The sequence below is a fragment of the Acanthopagrus latus genome, chromosome 21, assembly GCF_904848185.1.
Source record: "Acanthopagrus latus isolate v.2019 chromosome 21, fAcaLat1.1, whole genome shotgun sequence".
Lineage (NCBI taxonomy): Eukaryota > Metazoa > Chordata > Actinopteri > Spariformes > Sparidae > Acanthopagrus > Acanthopagrus latus.
Window position 1 is genome coordinate 12,377,894 of NC_051059.1, and position 18,243 is coordinate 12,396,136.

The 18,243-nt window shown below is 41.5% G+C and overlaps 1 protein-coding gene across 2 annotated transcripts in view; it reads left to right on the plus strand.

The window, feature by feature from the left end:
- The window catches only part of ankrd12 (ankyrin repeat domain 12), a 37,391-nt gene that overhangs the window by 14,984 nt on the left and 4,164 nt on the right, over positions 1–18,243 (plus strand). The window contains exons 2-9 of one of the 2 annotated variants that reach the window (XM_037083264.1): positions 4,618–4,731; positions 8,069–8,219; positions 9,958–10,029; positions 10,433–10,570; positions 11,639–11,842; positions 12,037–12,179; positions 12,974–13,121; positions 13,531–17,933. In XM_037083264.1, coding sequence (XP_036939159.1) covers positions 4,672–4,731; positions 8,069–8,219; positions 9,958–10,029; positions 10,433–10,570; positions 11,639–11,842; positions 12,037–12,179; positions 12,974–13,121; positions 13,531–17,933 — 5,319 coding nt within the window. In that variant the 5' untranslated portion in view covers positions 4,618–4,671. The remainder of the gene's footprint in view (positions 1–4,617; positions 4,732–8,068; positions 8,220–9,957; positions 10,030–10,432; positions 10,571–11,638; positions 11,843–12,036; positions 12,180–12,973; positions 13,122–13,530; positions 17,934–18,243) is intronic. The other variant, XM_037083265.1, reaches the window with a different exon arrangement.

Sequence of the window (18,243 nt, forward strand, 5' to 3'; positions counted from 1 at the left end):
AACTGCAGCTAATGATTATTTTCACAATTAATTTAATAATGCTCCTAATAGACTCTTTAAAACTGAAAATAAGATCAGAAAGTAAAAACCAAGAAAAACAAACCCTTGAACACTTTCCTGTCCGTCACTATATTTACATTATCAACTTATCATATTTCCCATTTATGTATCTTACTGACATGTGCATGACCGCAATCATTTTTTCTGACTCTAACATTGATCATTTTGTTTACAAATGTGTTTGTTTACATCTGAATGTCACAAACATTTTAACCAGGATAAGTAGCACTTGTTTCTTGCTATTATAAGATGTGGGCACAGCATTTTTTTTTATCAGTTTGGTCGTGGTTTTATTTTATTTTTTTCCCCATTCCAATATCTAAATACTAACAATTAAAAGTTATTTATATCGGAGAAAGAATTGTCTTAAAAATGACTATTTGTTATTGCAGTAATCTCTGGGACAATGTTACATCAAGTCAAAAAAAGTTAATGTGACCAGCTTACTCAAGCCCAGTCTCTTTCAATGACTTTTTTGATGGCTAGTATATAAAACGGAAAAAAATTAAATTAACAATCGCGTAATAAACAACACAATTGAGTAGCTAGAAATCAAGGAATGTTGGGCATTTTCACTTAAAAAAATCAAAGTGTACTTCATAGCATACTTCCCTCTTGTTTTGCATCATCTGTTGGACTTTTGCCAGTGAAACAGTCAGCAGTTATTGGTGCAGGAAAAATGGGGAAGAGTCATGCATTGTTTATTTGCCTATGCTTCCAAAATGTGAGCGATCAAAAGCTGCAGTTTAAGTGAATGATTATTAAAGTAGTAGCAGATAAATTTTCTGTCAGTTGGAGCATCCTTTAATTGACAGGTCCTTTTCAAGTAGTCGACTGACATACAATCAACTATTTTGATGATGGATGAATTGTTAATTGTGTTTTTGTTTTGTTTTATTTAAGGCAAAGATTGCAACCATTCAAATGGCACTGTGTCTCTAGTGTCCACTGCCTTCTGTTTGTATTTGTTATGAACAGAACATTTTAGAACTATTTGGATAAAACCTTTGACACTGCTTTGGTCTCTGGAGAAAAGACATTTTTCAATATTTTTTCCATTTTATTAAACTAAATGTTGGTTCTTTTAGTTGAGAGAATACTTGGCAGATGAATCTGTAATGATTCAGTCATAATTTTACAGCCCTAGTATATTTTGTCTCTTTAGTGTCTCCGTCTTGGCTACTGAATTATTTACGACATCGCTGACTTTGAGGCAGAGGGAACCAGCCACCCCACGTCTCTCTGGTGTCACATCTTTCTCTCCTACTTTCAACCTTTTTACAGATGTGATTTTTGCAGTTTGTTATTCAGTTTCATTGGAATTGAGTGGGTTAGTTTATTGTTGTTATCACATTTTTCACTGCATGGGATCCAATGTCAAACTAATCACAGCTTTAGTCTCTGTGAACTGTAGTAGTCATCAAGGCAGGGTTTGATCTCGACTTGAAACAGCCCAAGGTTAATGGCAGAGCTTGCAGGGGCTTATGCAGCCCTGAGCTGCTCATGAAACGCAGTGAATACGAATGCCAAACTGGCGAGAGCCCAAATACCTCTGTAATTATAGTCACACCCTCCTCGCCTCGTCTCTGGGCCAGATTGGAGTCCTGTCAGCGTTTGTTTTCTGGTCTGGTCCTGGGCTGTCCATACTGCTTTAATACCCCCGATACACTAGCCTCTTTACACCAACGTGTTCACTGTGGGCTGCTCAATTCCCCCTTTCAGCTGCCTGAATGACGGTGCTGCTGCATACTCGCTATCTGCTGACTAATGATGGACCTCTCACTGGCCTCGGCTGTGTGTTGGAAAAACGATAGCTGTCAACACTGTTCTATTACTCAGGATCAGCAAAGGTTGTAAAAGTATCTGAAGAACTAAACATTTTTGGATTCCTTTCAGAAGTCTAGTTGTTTTGTTTATGATTATTTGGTTCTGAAAACAAACTCGACTGGATTCTGTCTGGAAGGGCAAATGGCAAATGATCTATTTAGCTACGGTGGCTGTGTTTTAACATTTTGTCTCATACATAGGCCAACGCATACACATGCAATTGATTGTACCGCCATGGTGGCATAGTGTGTCACAGTTGATTGTAGAGGTGTGAATCTTCACCGGCCTCACAATTCAATTTGATTATGATTCAGCTGTCAACGATTCGAGTGTAAAATGATTCTCAGTGCATCTCAGTGTATGGCTTCCTCGGAGATCTCCTGCACATTAATACGTTTTCATCAATTCAATTGCCCTTTTGTTCAGAGTCCTTCCAATAATTAGATTATAGCAGTCTACAAAATAAAAGCTGCATCTTTTCAATACATTAACATTATAAAAACAAATCATTTCTCCATCTGCAGTGCCTTACATGTTTGTAGTATATAGTACATATATTAAACAATGATATTGTTTTCACATGGCAGCTTTAAGATAAGGTTTTTATTGACAGCGCCTTCCAAGATCTTGGCTGATTAACTGGGCTTGCTGTAACAGTTATTACATATGGCTATTAGACCTTAGCTTCAGGTGAAAATTGCCGATGTGATTATTAATTGTTATGAGGTAGAAGTCACGCTCAGTGTGGGACTTTTCCAATTTGTACTTCCCAGCGAATTAGTGAAATCCGTCATGTGCCTGAGATGTCTGTTCAAAAAAATCAAGTCATTGTTTACATCTCAATTTGGTTAGCACACCTTGCTAACCTTACATGTACTGCATACTGTATAGGGTCATGTGGTGTGTAGCTAAGCCCCACGATTATTATTTTGCGGTCCCTGTTGTACCACAAAGACACAATTGACAGGATGCCTTGATAGATGTAAAGAGTACATGTAGAGGTACACTGGATGGTACTCAAAACCTGGCATGGTTTCATAAGCTGTGATATTGATGTATTTTAGCAAAAAGTCTTCACATTTGATGGTTTCAGCATTGTTGTAATTTGCTGCTTTCCCTCGTCTTATGTATTATTATTATTATTATTATTATTATTATTATTATTATTATTATTATTATTATTATTATAATATAATAAAAGCTTTGAAATGAAGCTTATTAAGATGCTGGCTTGGATTTATTCACCGTAGGCTATGTAATTATCTTGACATGAGACTATAGATTGTCTTTGATGTAATTTATGGTCACTATTGATATCTAGATAGATAGAAATATCACAATATTGGACCCAGTCCTAGTATTTATGATATGGTTTTTGAGAAGATTTCAAAATGTTGATAGATATAATGTATTGCACTATAGTCTAAATAGCCTGATTTTATTATAAGGCTATATTGCCCAGTCTTAATTATATTTATTATAAGGTTATGGAGACAACTGTTGAATTAATCTATTAAGAAATAAGTGACAACTGAGTCCATGTTAACATAGTCACATTGCCTGTTTTTTCTGTCCCACAGCTCAAAACCCAAAGATATACAATTTAATGTCATAAAAGTACAAATATTCACATTTTGAAAAGCTGGAACCATAAAGAAATGAGACAAGCAATGGATTATTCATTGCTTTTTACTGTTGTATATAATGGCTACCTTGAAAGAGAGAACTAGCTTCTGAAGGAATCCCCAGAATTGTGAAAATTGTACTGTAGTCATTAGTAACATGGATCTCCCCCAGTCCTGTTAGCTATGTGAATAAGTGCAATACTTGGAAAACAATCATACTGGTTCTTTTCTAGGTAAATTCAATTGATACGACATAGATAGTGTTGAGTAATAAGATTCATATTGAGTTATGGGGCTGTCCCTTTCATTTTGGAGTATGGCTTTCAGGTTTCCTAATATAGATGTTAATGTTTATGGTACTTTTGTAAGGACCAACCGATGCTACTTAGTGTGAAATGTGTAAAGCAAGAAGCATTGAACATCGAAAGTGACATGAAAGGGGTCTTGTGACTGAAAATGGAGGTTTTCATGTGACAAGATATCTGACACATGCTGTGTCGGCGTCAGTGCGCATGTTCAGCTGAGTGTTACACTTTCTCCGGTCCCTGTAGGCGCCCACAGTGCCCCCATTGACTCTCATGCGTGTGTTACTACACTGACACAAACCACATCAGAGAGAAGCTTGGTTGTACTGATGAGGAGGCCACAGTGACAACATGCAGGGGGGCGTCCTCCTTGGAGAACTTTATTAGTCCCTGAAGCTATGATTCATGCTGCCTTCTGTAGTTGTTTCCTGCCTGATTTTAAGGTCAGTGTCTAGAAGTGTAATGGAAATTTCAATAAAAATCCCAGATTACTGATGCACTCGGCGTACATCCTGAAACACAGCTGAGACACTCTTTGTAGCCGACCTGTTTCATACGCTGCCACTCCACTCCTCTCTGGGGTTAAGTGACCTTTCTTTACTCCGCTCTCATTTCCTCCGTGATGCAGACATTGCCCGTAAACAGTCTTAGTGACGAGCTGTCATTTATTGTACCTGCCTTTTAAACTCGTCTCCTCTTTTTGCCAGTGTCTGGTGCACAAACACAAGACAAATCATCCAGTCAGACTGTGATGTGGCAGTGTTGAAATCATTCTCATTGCTGCTGTATTCTGTCTCCAGGTGCATGATGAACCTACTGTGCTGTAGCTGTCACAGCTAGTCAGGTGCCACACCATGGCCAAACCTGGGAGCGACAGAGATGGAGCCATGGTGGATAAGCAGGCGGGGAAGAAGGTATGCAGCACATACACAGAATGGCACTGAAGATGACACATGAGAAAGAGGCATACCAAATTTATTTCTGTGTTTATTCACTTTTCCCTCCTCCAGTGTTAAATACATGTAATGAATGCTTGCTGTGTGAAGCTCTATGAAATCTTGGCTTCAGCTTATTTTCACAGATACGTATTACAAAATCAGATCCCAAGTCGAGGTTTAAAATTCATTCCTGATCTTGAAACCAGCTGTTGATAACATAATCTTACCATACGTAGATGGAGATGAAATATCATAATATTCGTCAGCAGACAGAGTTTACCCAGTTGTCATCGGAAATTGTTAAATTTTCCTGGATTCTCGTCTATTTTGACATAAAAATTCACTGTTGGTTCTTGTTCTTAGAAACAGCAGCTGACAAAACAATTTCAGCTCAAGGTCAATTTAAGGCCTAATACCAAACTCCTTTGCCCCTACCAGTTAGCCCTACCTCTTGATTTTGCATGTCTCGGGGTAGGATTTCCCCATTCTTGATGGGATTGAGGGATAGAGCAAAGTGTTGATGCTACATGCCCCTCCAAATGGATGTTTTACAGAGGCACACTTCAAACCAGCAGTTGTGAGAAATCTGTGATGCTTTGAAGCATTATTGTCCTTTTCTTTATAACAAGTATAAAACAATAACTACTAGTTTGCCAATGTCTGAGTAGCTAACTAGCTCACTAGCTAAAGTTACATTGTTATTGCTGATTGGTGTGTGCCGGTCCCACCTTTCCATCTCCATCAGATAAATGGAAAGTGGCATTTTGGTAATACCAGAATTGGCACAGTATTGGCCACAGTTCCTGTTGTGGATCGCTAGCTATCCTATCTGCGATTTATATTATATTTATAAGTACTTGAGTTAGCAATCAAACTGCGGTGGTAACGTTGGCAGTTTAGCTTGACATAGAGAGCTACTGCATGCAGATGGACCTTTTTTTTCCAAAATGCCTCTGTTTACTCCAAATTTAAATGTCTTGGCACATTTTTGCGCCTGGTCATAGTGATAATTTTTCATTTAAAATTTATTTATATAAAAGTCTGCAACATATAAACACACTTGCTGGAACACTTATAGATATGCTTTTTAAATACACACATGAGGATGCTGGCATGGACAATATCTAACCTCCCTTACCAATATAAAGTTCACTGCTCTGGCAGCTATGCATGTACTTGTTAACATTGATGCTAGTATTGTGATTTGCTCAGATGTGATTCCGCAGAAATCTAACATTGTACATTGGCATGTGAGTAGACCACTAATGCCACGGCACAGCTTGTGTTCTGATAACCCCCCCCCCCCAACTGTTATACCAACATTACCCACTTATCATTTTCTCTACAAATGAGAGGGACTATTTATGTCTGCATTTATATTTAAGGCAGAAGTGCTTCTCATTCTAACGCTCTTCTACTTTAAACGCAGCCAGACACTTCAGCTTTGCACAGCTGGCACATTGCTTCACTGAGATCAAAGAAGCACCACACTGCAGACATTTTTCGCCCTGCCAGAAATGTATTTTACTGCACCAAAGTGCAGCACACTAAAGTACTGGTACTGAAAAAAGCTTTGTCTGCAGATCAGAGTGCAGGAACCCTGTAACTGGAATTCAAAGACACTCAATAATACAGATATTGCTGGATTAATGTTTAGGCCTGATTCAGGGGGTGCCGTTACTGATGGCGTAAGTGTAGTTTTTCAGTGGAAGAATCCAATTACAGGCTACATCATCTGTACAGATAGAGAATACAGGCTCTCAATGCACATCTGAAGCAAAACAAGACAAAGTTGTATTCATAAAGACAAGCAGCTGCTTCAGATGGGAGGCATCAGATGTGACATTTTCTGTCTCGTGATGTGGGAGTTGTTGTGTTTTTAGCTTAATTATGGCCCAGACTTTGGCCACGAAAGAAAATGTAACTAACCCCAGTGGGACAGTAATGTGTTTTTAGCAGTAAGCGTGCCTTTCTCTATGTGGACAAGATTGTGTTTGGTGTATGTAGTAGTTGTGATTCCTCTGTTTCATTAAATTATACATGTTGAGTCTTGATTCAGTTACTTAACAGTCTCTAAAACAATTTTATATATATTACTTATAGTTAAAAGTATGAGCCTTCAAAGTACTACATACATTTGTTTACTGTAAACTGATTTGTTAATCACTTGTAAGAGGGGAATTAATATCAACACCATGATGATGATGATGGTAAACATGGTGTTACATTAAGGGATTCTGTATGTCTATACATGTCTAGTAAAGACACCATGGATGGTATGCAGTCATTCTAATAAATTAATTAGGGGTTAACGGGAATAATGGAAAAACTGGGTTTGTTTTTCCTGCCAATGTGCTGCTACACTCCAGTCCAATAGGTGGCAATAATGCACCTATAATCTTGTTTGCCAACTGCCACTTGAACTAAAAGTGGAACTCCAAGAAAAAGATGTATACTTATTGTATTGTCACAATGAACTGCTCTGTTTTGAGTAGCCAGCCAGTGATGGTACCTATGGTTAAAGCAGGTGAAAAAGAGCTTCATTGTAGTCACTGTTTCGTTTAGTCTGTAATTGGCTAAATGATAGTGATATACTCTGTACACACTTATAAAAACATCTCTTTTTTTCATCCCAGAGACATTTCAGGGATGATCTCTGTTCATCTGAAAAAAATTAAGTATATTCCCCTGTCAGAATGGATCCAGTTATCCTCGAGCCCCGTTCATGTATGATAAAATCTAATGAATGCGTTTGAGCACGAAACATGAGCTTGAAGGGCAGCTTGAGTTTCTAATACTTTTTAGTCGTTCTAACTTAAGGGAAGCCAATCTAATAAGTATTGGCGTTTTTAATGCTATTTTGAATTTGACTAGCCATGTACTATTAGAATGGACTTATTTCTCTCTGTGTGTGAAAAGAAACTAGTCACTGCTGATCTTTTGCTCTTCCCTTGGCAGAGACCCTGCCTTGGGAATAAGAATTTTGTGAGTCATGCAGGCAAACCTGCTGCCTGTGAGACCCAAACATTATGTTTCAGAGACACAACACAGCCTGTAATATAACCATCTGCTCTTTGTTATGTTAGTGTCATGTTTTGGCAAGCTTTGGTCTCACCTGAAATACTACCTGCACATCGAGCTCAACTCTTTTGTTATTGAGTTAGTTAATAAACCTTTTTCAACAGGGTTGCCTCTGTTTATTTACAGTCCTGACTGTATTGTTCACAGACGCACACAATTCAAATGTGGCCACACCTTTGCTGTATTTGTCATACCTTATTTTTGTTTTTTATTTCCTCCTCGCCTCTGACAGAGCAAAGACAAGTTGTCCCCTTTCACCAAAACTCCGAAGCTGGACCGGAGTGAATTGCTGGGAAAGGAAGGGAAAGCCAAGTCTTCCATGAAGCGCAAGCTCTCCTTCACTACCAGTCCGCTCCGGACTGAGGAGCGAGACTCTGACACCGGTAAGAGCTGTTGCTGCTGCTCCCTGCTCCTTTTTCAACAGCCATGCTGCTGGCTGGCTGCCATGTCCTTACACTGCCCCCCGGTGGCCTGTTGTTAAACACTTTCTTTAGGGACTGACTGTAGGTCAACGGGTTTTGCAGCAAGATCTGAGTGGCCTGTTATGCTGAAGAAATAAAACAAATTGTATTATGAGTCTTGTGATAAAAAGCTAATGGGAACACATGGATGTGGAGTGAAATTAAACTGTAGTTATGTGTGTGTGCTTACTTTCTCTATGAAAATAAAAATGAGGGCCCCAACACTTCTATGATATAAAAAGTAGGTTACAATCTAGTTCCTGATTTGTGACCTTGTTTTTTTAAGTTTAAAGATAAAGCCAGCAATGATGGCATATTTGTGAACAGACCCAAACCAAAAATGAACTGATCCTTGCAAAAAAAAAATGTATAGTCCATCTTGCCTCATTGTCCAAAAAAAGTGAGCCTCACTGTTGCACTTGATCATACATTCTTTCATTCAAAATTCTTATTTTCTACTACACAAGCAGTCATGTAAGCAAAAACGTTTCAACATACTTAATGAAACAACCACATCATCACAATGTTTTGTTGTGTTTTGGCATCTCTCACCACACTTGAATAATCATGATCAAATCATTAATTCAAAGTAATATAAACAGCCATGTTTAATAGTTGTTGTGGCTATAGAGGATTGTTGAAAGTGCTTGAATTCTACTCTTAAAAAGCCACCAATGAAAATAAATCTTCTACCTACTTTTTTTTTTAGGTAATGTTGGTTGAAAACTATAGCTGTTTAAGGAAATTACTGAGACTTTTTATAAAACCGAACTATATTGTACATGTGAACAGTGTTTTATGACATTTTTAGCATAATCTTCAGTAGGAACCGGTGGACTTTGAGCTCAGTGCCACAGACAAGAAAAAAGTTGTTGTTTTGGGGTTTTTGTTGAATTGGTTGACAGGCTTATAAAACTAGACTAGAATATATGACTATCAGACCTGGTGTTGTTCATGCAGCTGATATATGATATGCAATGATATCTGCCCTGTCTGAATTCCTGGTAATGCTGGAGATAATTGCTCAGAGTCAAACTGGAGACTTTGACAACGTGAAGTCTTAATCTTGCTTGTGTAAATGGACTATTATGCTTCTATCATTTACCTACATGTTTAACTGTATGTTTCCATCAGATTTAAGAACTAAAAATAGGTTGGTGTAAGCCACAGCCATAATTACAGTAAACGAAGTACAGTAATGCGTTCTACAGACTGTTTGAGGTCCAGTAGATTTGCCTTCATCTCCTGTGTAGAGCAGAGCTCAACGTAATGATTTTCATTGTGTGGTCCTGCGTCATTCAAACAGATGAGAGCCATCAATTTTGAATTCAGAGTGTAATTTATGTTGCACAGGTTGTAAAGCTAAGCTAGCATGGAGGGTGTCCTCTCCTTCCAGCAGCCTTTCTCTAGTGCCTCGCTGTTGGAATAAGGGAGGTAATGACTCCGCTGACCACCTCGGATTGGATCTTCTCTCCTGTCTCCTGTGTTGCCATGGCTCATAATCTGTGCGTGGAGTGCGAGTCTGCCTGTCTGTATTTGAGTACATGTGAGATGAGGAGGGTGAGAGAGTGAGCGTTAATGCAGTGCTTTCCCACCCTTCCACCCTCCCTTACTCTCCCCTCCCCCTCCTCCTCCCCCTCCTCTCTGCTTTGCACTGTAGATGACTCAGACCCAGGCCAGTCGAGTGAGACCTGGGGAGAGAGATTAGTGCCTCCCTGCAGGATATACGCAGGTAATCGCTGCAGCCCGATCCTCAGCCCCTGTGTCCTCTACAAGTCACGTCACTTACTTTGCGCCACTATGCTGCTATAAACACACATACACACATGCACGTGTGTGTGTTTTCACCCTGCATCTGCCCCGTTGCAGCTCACGCATGTCTGTGTTCAGTAACAACCGACCGACGGAGCCTGGGAGGGGGGACTCGAGGAGTGGCGTCTGCACTTGGCTGGCTTAAGAGAATGCTTTCTTTCTTTGTCCCCTATTTCAAACCTCATGCTTGTCATCTGTTTCTTCGCGTGCAGATACAAGAGATGGAGGAAAACGGTGTCACTGTGACGATGAAATTGCTGCTTGGAATGAAACTGGCCTCAATTTTTGGATCGTTCTCTAAAAATCTCTTTGTTTTGTTGCAGATAAAGATGGACCAGACAAGAAGAAGGTGAAAAAGGAGGCTGGGGGAAAGAAGTCCCAGGCCAACCTTTTGTTTGGGTATCCTCTGTCAGAGCGCAAACAGATGGCTCTGCTAATGCAGATGACTGCCAACAGTCCAGGTTTGTGTGCCTGCCTTTTCACCTTAACCACATCCTCAAGATGGCTCACAGTTTACTAACCGTTGGATGAGTCATGCTTCTGAAGCGTTGTAATATCTCAAGGTTGTTGGAAAATAGAGCAATGTCTCATATTTAATGAAGGTGCTCAACTGGAAGGAAAACTGCTCTCTCACTTTCCCTGTGATATTGTGCAAGCGGAGAACGTGACTCAGATGATTATTGTAAATGATAGGTTCTGAGTAGTTGTAAAACAATATCAATTAGTACATACCTGCCGAAACACAGGCACAAGCAAGCACAGGCTTCCAGTAAAACTAGGGTCGCTGGTTGCTCAATCAAAAGCCTTGCTCGTGAAAGGAAATTAGAGCTAGCAGCCACTTAGCTTAGCTTAATATGATAGTGGGAAATGAGGCAAAAGGCTATCCTGTCTCTATAAGAGGCTAATAACATCAGCCTACCAGCACCTCTAAAGCTCACTAATTAGGGTGTTACAACTGTTTTTTTTTTGTTTTTTTTAATCCATACTAAAACTGAGAATGTAAAGGAGAATATGTGTATTTTTATTTATTTGTATTTATTTATTTTTTGGGTAATATTTTATATAGGCTATGTTATGTACAAAATTCTCAGAAAAGATATTTCCTGGTTTCCTCACTTCTCTATGCACTTAGGTCTTTGGAATATGGACAAACAGAGACATGTGAGGATGCCTTCTTAGGCTTTGGGGAAGACTTATTGACCTGTTTGACCATATTCTGAAATTTATTTACCACACAACTAATCGATTAATCAGGAAAATGACTGATCAGTTCACAATGAAGATGATAAGTAGTTGCAGCCTGAGATTGGTACTTAGTCTCATCATCTAACTTGGCAAAAATGGCAGATTGGGTTATTTCCCAAACCTTTGAAATATTCCTTAATGAATACCTCAGTCTTTCAAGTCTTTCATTGTGACTGCTCTGTCCAGTACCTCACACATTAAGGCAGGTGGTTATCTCAACCCGTAAAAAGGTTTTGTTTCAAGCATCAATTAAGCCATTTTTTTCTCTGCTCACCTATGTCCAGACTCAACTCCCAGTCACCCCTCACAAACGACACCCGTGCAGAAGAAAGTCCCCAGTAGCGCCTCGTCTCGACAGAAGGACAAGGTCAACAAGAGGAATGAGCGAGGGGAGACTCCCCTTCACATGGCTGCCATCCGGGGAGACGCCAAACAAGTTAAAGAGCTCATTAGCCTGGGAGCTGATGTCAACGTCAAAGACTTTGCAGGTACAAATACCCCCAGGAGGTGATCATTAAACAGCTTTCATCATGTCTGTATGGTAGCTATTAATAACATAAACCTGAATAACTGGTGCTTATTCAAAGGGGATGAGATGGCAAAAACAGACATGAGTGTGCTTGTTGCAACCTTGAATACAAATGTTTGAGAGATAAGGTTTACTGTTTTTTGTCCTCCCAAGGTTGGACTCCTCTTCATGAAGCCTGTAATCTGGGCTACTACGATGTGGCCAAGGTCTTAATAGCAGCAGGTGCAGAGGTGAACACGCAGGGGCTGGATGATGATACGCCACTCCATGATGCCTCAAGCAGTGGACACAAAGATGTAAGAGCCGCACTTCAGTTTGTCCTGCAACAGTGATGTGGCACTTGAAAGTAAACACATTTACACAGGGTAAAAATGACATAATGGATAGAATAACATATGTCCCAGCATAATAGGTCTGTGACCAAAGATTCTTGTCATTATTGATGAATCTACAGATTATGTCCAATATTAATTGTTTGGTCTATATAATGTCTTCAGATTGTTTTTGTTGGTTTGTTGCTTCTTTTGCTCAACCAACAGTCTAATATGCTTAAGACTCTTTATTTACTATCATAAACAAAGAAGAAAAGTAGCAAATTCAGCTGGAACCAACAAAAGTTTTTGTCTTTTTACTTGGAAAAATCAAAATGGTTTGCAATTAAACATTATTTCATTGATTAATGCTTATCTTTGCAGCTCTAGTCATATGATTGTAATGATTTTGAAGAATATCTTATTGCCATGGAGTGACATGGTTTGATCATCACTATCGTATAAACCAATTTTACTCAAAGTTAACTAAAGAAATTTCATGTATGCAATGTCTGAGCTCCACTAACTGAGAGCAACAGTACCTGACATTAGTTTAGAAATGGAGTCTGCTAACATAAACTAGTGACTGGCTTCAAGCACAACAAAGAAGTTCCACGGAGTCCCTTTAAAGTGTTTCAATATGTCTCAGTGTTTCAATATCTCAATATAATTTTTAGTGGACAATTCCACCTTTAACATGTAAACTTTTGCCATGTTCTGGTTTTTCACTGTTTTGTATGTCTACAGATTCTGAATCTCAATCCTTATGTTTTAAACAGATTGTGAAACTGCTACTGCGACATGGTGGTAACGCCTTCCAGGCAAACAAGCGTGGCGAGCGCCCGGTGGACGTGGCTGACTCTCAGGAGCTGGAACAGCTATTAAAGGGAGAGGTGCCACTGTCGGACCAAGACGACAGTTCTTCAGGTATGCAGAAGATGCAGCAGTGTTTGGCTGACCTCCCATTTTAAATATTACAAGATATTCCTATCACTGCACCTCAGAGGACCATGTGTACATGTGTTTTCACAATAGATGGACCAGATGGCACTTATACACAAGATGTGAACAATGTGTTTAAGGCTATACTCCACCTTTTATTTATGGTACTACATGAAGTCAGCGTTGAAAGTTTTGTGCGTACTACTAAATGTTTTACTGTCGTTTTTGTTCATTGTCTTTTTTACACCAAGGAGAACGTAATTATATAATTGAGCTTGTCATAGAGAATTAAGTTATGTGTTGGAAATGCTGTATAATCTTAAATAAGGTGCTTCTATTTGTGTGAAAGTGAAAGTTGTTGTATCATTTTAACATCATCCTTTCTTCTCTGCAGAGTCTGAAGACCCACCATCTGTCAATCCATCCAGTGTTGATGACAACATGGACGACTCTGATACTGAAAAGGACTCAGATGGCAAACTGGCCACAAAAGCGTCGTCATCCATGCCAGGACTGGATGAGTACGAGTTTAAGGATGAGGAAGAAGAGGAGGATCTCAGTAAGGCCCTGAATGACAGACACATCCTCCGGAGGGAACTACGGCAGCGGGAGAAGGAGGAAAAAGATAGAAATCATGTGGCAGGAAAGCAGAGCAGCAAAGGGGATTCCTCCTCCAAGTCCAAGAAGCAGAAGACACCCCGTGTCCCCTGCAGCTCTGATACCTCTAGCGATGAAATGGAGAGCCTTCCAGAGAAACGGAGTTCCCCCACTTGCTCTCAGAGCTCAGAAAGCATCAAGGTGGACACAAGGTCTAAAAAGGAGGCTGCTGAGCAAAAGGACAAGGGCAAAGTCAAGAGGAAGAGTAAAAGCCAGAATAAAAACAAGGAAAACCAAGAGGATGGGAAAGAGAATAGCAAAACATTGGTCCTCTCTCTTGCAACAGTGTCCGAGAGCTCAGAAAAGGGTCGGGAGGAAGACTCATTCAAGATGTCTTTCAGTCCTAAAGATGACTCATCCGTCCACCTCTTCCATTTGTCATCCATAAAGTCTCCAAAACTGAACCACAGCCTGACAGATAAACAAACACCACTCAAACAGGAAAATACTAAGATGTGCATTTCCATCAGTGACAGCTCATGTCCGGTGGACAGTGTCAAATACAACCACTACGCAGACGCAGACTACTGCACTGAAGGTTCCAGCACCAAGGGGTGCAAGCACAAGGAAAAGAGCAAACACCAACAAAAAGACCCCAGTGTAGATGGGGACGACGGTCATTCAAGTCCTTACAAAGACGGTAGCATAGGAAACAGTATAGACAGTGCTGAAGGTGCCTTACGGAAGAGTGACTTGGATGGCAAAGTAGTAAAGAAGCATAAACTTAAACACAAGGAGAAAGACAAACACAGGCGGGAATATGAGGCAGAGCGGAGCCGACACAGGCAAAAAGAAGCCAGGAAAGACAGCCACAGGAATTTGGAGTTTGACAGAGAGTTCTGGAAAGAAAATTTTTTCAAAAGTGATGAGACGGATGATTCTCTGCCAGTGAAAAAGGAAGGTGAAGACAACAGCTCACTTCAGAAGACCTCTGATTCCTCTCCTGTCAAAGACGAGAGGAACACAAAGGAGAAACACTCAAGCAGCAAAGACAAGAGGCCGAGAGAGGACAGAGAAAAAGACAAGGCTGTGAAGAAAGAGCGGAAGGAGGCTGCTGGTAAAGAAGAGAAGGTAAAGGATTCGAAGCTGAGTGAGCGTGACGAGAGAGTGGACTGCCACGGCTCAGGGCGGATTCCTGAGGAGACGCTGCAAAGCAACAGCATGAAAGAAGAGACAGAAGAGAAACCCATAAGCGGGATCACAGCTGATCAAGAACAGCTGGAGCCCTCTGAAAAAGGCTCACGCGAGAAAACTGACAAGAGGATCCCAGGAAAGGAGAAAGATTCAGAAAAAATGGAGAAAAGGCATCCTGACAAGGAAAAAAAGGTGAAAACAGAGCACTCTGACAAAGCTGAACCACAGAATTCAGTGGATCGTTGGAAGGACAAAGAAAGAATGGGAGCAATTTCTTCCCACTCGCCTGGAGATAAAAACTACAAAGAGAATGAAAAGCTGAAATCTTTATCCACAACGAAAAAGCATGAGGAAAGCAGAAAAAATAAAGATAAGTTTGAAAAACGGTCTGATAGGGAGAGACAGGATAGAGAGTATAGTGTTGGGGATCACAGGGAAAAGGAACGCACAAACTCTGATAAGAAAGGAAAACTTCTGGAGAAGACTGCAGATCATAGTAAATCTGATCGTTCAAAAGAGAGAGACTGTGACAGGAAAAAGAGAGACAAAATAAAAGATGGGACCGCTTCCAATCTGAAGTTACTATTAGAAGAGAAGAAGAGCTACCTGTCGGAAAGCAGCAAGTCCTTATCTATGAAATCTAAGGAGGAAGTTGTGAGAACACCAGACAAGGATCGTGACCGGAGAGACCGGGACAGAGACTCAGATAAACACAAGGACAAGGATAAGGACCGGCACAAAGACCGCTCCCAGCAGGCCAAGATCAGCAAAGCTAAACCCAACGAAACAGATGCAGACAAGGCCAAATCAAAAGCCTCGCCTGCAACACGAGACACTAAGCCCAAAGAGAAGAGGCTTGTGAATGATGACTTGATGCAGACCAGCTTTGAGCGAATGCTCAGCCTCAAGGACCAGGAAATTGAGCAATGGCATCGCAAACACCTGGAGAAAATCAAACAGAAAGAGCGGGAAAGACTTAAACAGCGGCCCCTAGCAGATCCGGTGAAGTCCAAGCCTAAAGACCGAACTAAGACTGAACCATGCTTAAGTAAAGAGCTCATGCGCTCAAAAAGCTCTGAATCATCTGATATCCACAGCAGAGATAAACCTTTGAAGGACGGCACTAGTCCCAGAACAATGTCGCTTGATGGGAAGAGCCTGCCCTCTATCAGCGCAAAGGTCATGTCAGCGGTGGAAAACTGTCTAACCAGATCACCGAGGCCAGAGAGTGAACGCTGCGGCCTCATGTCCAGGTCCGTGTCCCTGGTTTCTGTTGCCAGCTCAGAGGATTCATGTCAGGCGACAACATTAACACCCAGACACGTTGAATACGACTCTGACATGAACATGGAAGCCTCAGACTCTCAGCCTGCATTCCTCCAGTCTTCCCTCGTCATTCAAGCCACCAGATCGCCGTCTGTTCACGATAAAGATTGCAACAGTCTTCCAGATGTGCCGCAAAGTAATCGGACGCTGCTGTCCGGCAGACATGAATCACCATACCTCAGGGCTATTCTGGACGAGGATGCCAACTCATCGACTGAAGTTAAAGCTGTTGAGAATCTGCCAAAACCCATCCAGCCTACAGAGGAGATCAGACAAAGAGAGACCTCCACGGAAACAGAGGAGAGTCTCACGAGTCAACCAAGTACGAATTCTGTCGCTGATTTAGTCCCAGAGCAAGAGGAGGGTTTCCCACCCCAAGTGTCTAACAAAGACAATGAGAGTAATAACATGACACATCCAGAGTGTAGTGGCTCTCAAACCGGGTTAATGGAGCAAAAAACTGATCCTCTTGTTGTGAAGGACATCCAGTGTCTGACAGAGAATTCACAGGCAGAATCTGATGACAAAGACTCTGATCAACCATCATTACCTACAGCTTGTGTAACTGAAGAGCTTTCAACGCTCACAAACACAAAAACCTTCCAGCAAAGGGAACCACTCACTGTTTCTGGTGGGGAGAGTGTGCAGCAGACAGAATTGGGTACCTCACACGTTGCTGACAATAAAGACAAACCTCTGGAGAGTTCTGATCGAGCAGAACAGGAGAGCATTGAAACCGTTTCAGAAAACTTCAGACCAGAGGCTGTTGGAAGTCCTGTCCCGTCCACCAGTTCGCACATTCCCAGCTCCACTTCTGGGGAGTTGTTGCCAGGCTTTAGCAAGACGAGCTCAGAGCCTGAATGTCCTCCAGAAGACATGGATATAGATAACCAAGACTGCAAGAAATCAAGACCTTCCAGTGACGCTGCAGGCTCATGTCTCGATGCTCAGGTGGAGCATAAGGACAGTATGCCCTCGAGCCCTGAACACAAAACTGAAGAGGTGGCTGATGTAGTGCAGAGCTCCGAGAACAACAGTGGTGCTGCTGTTTCTGCTCCAATAGAGAGTTTATCGGTTGAGGGCAGCCTGGCTACAGAGAGCTCCTCTGAATATAAAGCAGAGGCCAGCTCAGAGCCGATGGAGGTGACCCCTGCTGAGGAGAAACCAGAGTCATCTGGAGAGGAGCAGAGTCAAAGCGCCATCCAGTCAGCAGCTCAGACTTACTCCAGCTGCAGCGGCAGCGGAAGCAGCAGCAGCAGTGCCTCAGGGAGCTCCTCGCCTCAATCTGGAGACCGGGATTCAGATTCTTCAGGGGCTAAGGTCAAGGTTCGTTCTGCAGATGAGGACATAGACGTCCACGTGCCTCATCCTCGCAAGAGAAAGATGCCCAAAGTATCGTCTTCCCAGTCCTGCTCAACAACGCAACAAGAGAAGGAGAGAGGCCAGCAGTCCCTGGCTGCTATTGTGGACTCTGTGAAGCTGGAGGAGATTCAACCCTACCAGACAGAGAGGGCCAACCCTTACTACGAGTTCCTGCACATCAGGAAGAAGATCGAGGAGAAGCGCAAAGTGTTGTGCAGTGTCACCCCACAACCACCACAGTATTATGACGAATATGTGACCTTCAACGGATCCTACCTCTTAGATGGGAACCCACTAAGCAAGCTCTGTATACCAACAGTGAGTTGTTCTTTCTTTAGTTTCAGATCTTTGTAAAACAGAGTCTACTTAATGTCCCCGTTGCCCGTTATGTAGTCTGACTCACCGGATGGAGACTGTGCGTATAAGCCCACAATTGGGTGCATATTTCAGGCAGCATTCTTCATCCTATCTCACTGTGTGCGTGTGCGCGTATGTGTGTGTCCTTTGTGTTAATGTGTTTTTAAAATCACTCTAGCTGCCAGTAACGGCAACAGACTCAGAGCTAGCAACGTACACACATAACATGACATGTTTACGTCTCCCTTTTAATAAATATGTTCTCCTGACT